Source organism: Schistocerca gregaria, chromosome 5 (genome assembly GCF_023897955.1).
Source record: "Schistocerca gregaria isolate iqSchGreg1 chromosome 5, iqSchGreg1.2, whole genome shotgun sequence".
Lineage (NCBI taxonomy): Eukaryota > Metazoa > Arthropoda > Insecta > Orthoptera > Acrididae > Schistocerca > Schistocerca gregaria.
In genome coordinates this window covers 627,321,917-627,325,447 of record NC_064924.1, presented here as the reverse complement: position 1 = coordinate 627,325,447, position 3,531 = coordinate 627,321,917, and the positions used below count along the sequence as shown (strand labels likewise).

The 3,531-nt window shown below is 40.6% G+C and overlaps 1 protein-coding gene across 1 annotated transcript; it reads left to right on the top strand.

Moving 5' to 3' along the window:
- Positions 1–225: 225 nt before the first annotated feature.
- Positions 226–666, top strand: LOC126273422 (piggyBac transposable element-derived protein 2-like). Its single transcript, XM_049976974.1, has one exon. The coding sequence runs from the start codon at positions 226–228 to the stop codon at positions 664–666; it is 441 nt and encodes a 146-aa protein (XP_049832931.1).
- The last annotated feature ends 2,865 nt before the right edge of the window (positions 667–3,531 follow it).

The window sequence follows — 3,531 nt, the reverse complement described above, 5'->3', positions numbered from 1 at the left end:
ATTATGTTGCACCAGAGAATAACGAAGAAACTGTATATAAAACTTCACTGCCAGGTACATCCCAAGTTTCCAGAAGTGAATTGAAGAAGAGACGTCTTACTGATGAGAAAGTCAATTGGAAAAGACTCTTCCAGTTTATAAAAGCTGTCTCAAACTAGTGAGCATGACATCAGCACAAAGAGAGAGGAATTGAAGGAACAACTTTCTTCCTTGACTCCGAAGGAGATGTTTGAAGAACTGATGAACGAAAACATATACCACTTCATAGTGAAAGAAACTGTGAGATATGCAGTAAATATGAAGAATATGCAGGATTTTATCCTCACAGTTGAAGAAGTGAAGGTGTTTGTTGGATTTCTTCTTTTTGCTGGCTACCATAAGCTCCCTGCTGAGAAGCTATACTGGTCTGAAGATGAAGATGTTGGCATATCAATTATAAAGAAAGCTATGACAATGAATAAATATCAGAAGTTGAAAACATTGCTTCATTTTCAAGATAATGACTTAGCCAATGAAAACAAACATGATCGCAGATTCAAAATCAGACCTCTCTTGAAAATAATAAATGAATCTTTTCAAAATTTTGGAATATTTGAGGAAAATTTGTCAATTGACGAAATGATAGTCAAATACTATGGACAACGTGGGCTGAAACAGTTCATCTGATCAAACATTAGATTTGGCTATAAGTTGTGGTCTCTTTGTGGAGCAAGTGCTTACTGTTTCAAATTCGATTTATACTGTGGAAAGGATTCAGAAGATATTGCAAGGGATGACCTACTATTGAGATCAAGAGTAGTCCTAAACATGCTGGACTGCATTGAAAACCAGAGAATCCTTGTCTGTACTTTGACAATTTCTTCACTAGTAGAGATCTTCTGACTCATCTGAGAAATTTGAGTTTTCGAGCAACTGGGACTGCCAGAGAGAATCGAGTTGGTGACTGTCCACTACTGAGCAGCAACGAACTGAAAAACACAGTTCGACGAAACTATGACTGCCAGTTCGACAGGAATTTGTTCGATGGCACGAAAACAGATGCGTCACAATTGGTACAAATTTTGACAAAGTTGAACCTTCGGGAGCAGCTACACGGTACAGTAGACAAGCAAGTAAGAAGACACTAGTGCAACAACCTGCCATTTTGAAGTCGTATAACACGTACATGGGAGGTGTTGACCACCATGACTGGTGCGACGGTAATTAGAGGGAGAAATGGTACTGGGTCCTATTTACACGTTTGCTGGAAATGGCTCTCGTAAATGCCTGGCTCTTCTACAGACTAGTACGTAGGAAAAATGCACTGGATTTGATGAATTCCGACGTGCTGTTACAGTTACATACCTGAAATTGGACACTGGAAGACCGAATATTGGACGTCCAATGGAATACCCATCAAGTCAGTTGAGAGTGATACCAGACATCAGGTTTGATGGAATTCGTCATATGATTGACAAAAGAAGCACGCAAAGAAGATGTGTAAGAGCTAAATGCGACAGGAAACCAAAAACATATTGTGTTAAATGCCGTATAACACTGTGTGTGAAGTGTTTTGTACCATTTCGCAAGAAATAAATAGTTAAGACTTGAATACAGTTTAGTATGATATTCGATACTGTTAGATCCCAGCGTCCTATTTTGAAGATGACCATTATATCAGCATGTATAAATTTTCTTTGGCTATTTTTGTACTTATTGCGGTTAATACACTATGTACATTATAATTAAGGAATAAAAAATTCAGTTAAAAAAATTCATTTGGGACTTATGGGTTAACTAAGGGTTTTGAAAGTGTGTTTTCAGTTGTCTCGTAATAATACATTTTTATTTATTTAAACAACTTTACATCATTTCTGCACGTTACCTTCACTTAAGGACGAATTTTACGTGCTGCATTTAGCTCTAATTTAAAACATAATATCTCGGAAACGATTAAAGATTATTGGATAAAAGAATTTCGTTATGACTTTACGCATTTATCTACCTTTGTTCAAAGTTTGAACCGATTTGTACAAGTTTAAAGTATAGAAGTGGTAAGTTTCAATGCGTCTCTTGCATATAAAAACCGAACGGTCCACATAAAAATTGTGCCATTAGCAGAGCATTAATTTCAGTCCAATTAAAACCTTGTTCAAAAGGAATCAATCGATTCGCACAATTTGTATGTGTGACAGTTCCGGTTCGTCGTTCAAATCATGTTTAATACACTGTAACATAGCTTTTCGAAAGGCCTTACAAATGGCCGAATAAACCGAAAACTATTAGCCCCATGTTCCTAGCTCGAATAGGAACCGAGCACCAAGACCCCTCCAAAACGGCGATTCTCCACGCGGCCTTTTCACACGCATTTGTTACAGCGTTTCAACGCTGTAACGACGACGACGACGAAGATTACGGTTATACTAATAATAATAATAATAATGCAATCTCGGACTGCCATAGCTTTTCGCGCATGTATTTTATTTAGTCTATTATCTTCGGGTCTGTCTGGGCCGTTCCTTCCACAAATCTACGACTGTTACTGTTTCCAGTGATCTGCCACCGCAGGTGTTTTCTAACATTAATGATGCTACGTGATCATTGTCGGGGCTGACTCATACAGTAAACCGCTTCGAAAAATCCATCCAGCGAGGAATTAGTAGTGTAATGCTTACTTTGTTCACATTCTGCGTTCACGACAAGTACGATCCCCAAATGCCCGACTTCAACCCACCATACACGAACTAGAAAAGGAGAGCGACCAGTCATTGAAAATGACTCAGTTTTTCTGGCGGACTGACATGAAGACGTGAATGGAGCGCTGTTGAACGTTTATGAACCTGGTGTCAACTTTTCGAACAGACTGGAGTTGGTGCAAGGGACATAACAGCATGTTTCTGTCCGAGGGCTCCCTGGTGGGCGTCCTTTCTGTATGCAGTGATGAAGTGAAAAACTATGTTTCATATTGTAAGTTCTCTAGAGCAAACGGTCTGTAAACTAAATAACACTGTACAATTGGAGCAGGCCGAATGAGGCAGTGGCAGTTGTCAGGATACTGACCTTACGTTCAGGTGGATGGAGTTTGCTCTGCTCGTCCATCCTGATTTAGATGTGAGACAAAAAAAAAGGACCTTGCCGGTGGTGGGGAGGCTTGCTTTTCTCAGCGATACAATTAGCCGTACTGTACGTGCAACCACAACGGAGGGGTATCTGTTGAGAGGCCAGACAAACGTGTGGTTCCTGAAGAGGGGCAGCAGCCTTTTCAGTAGTTGCAGGGGCAACAGTCTGCATGATTGACTGAAAATGGTTCCAATGGCTCTCAGCACTATGGGACTTCACACCTGAGGTCATCAGTCCCCTAGAACGTAGAACTACTTAAACCTAACCAACCTAAGGATATCACACACACCCATGCCCGAGGTAGGATACGAACCTGCGACCGTAGCGGTCGCGCGGTTCCAGACTGAAGCGCCAAAACCGCTCGGCCACAGAAGCCGGCGATGATTGACTGATCTGGCCTTGTAACATCAACCAAAACGGCTTTCATTTACT

Excerpts from the sequence above, each read along its gene's own strand:
- LOC126273422 (XM_049976974.1), top strand. The coding sequence starts at position 226 with ATGTTTGAAGAACTGATGAACGAAAACATATACCACTTCATAGTGAAA.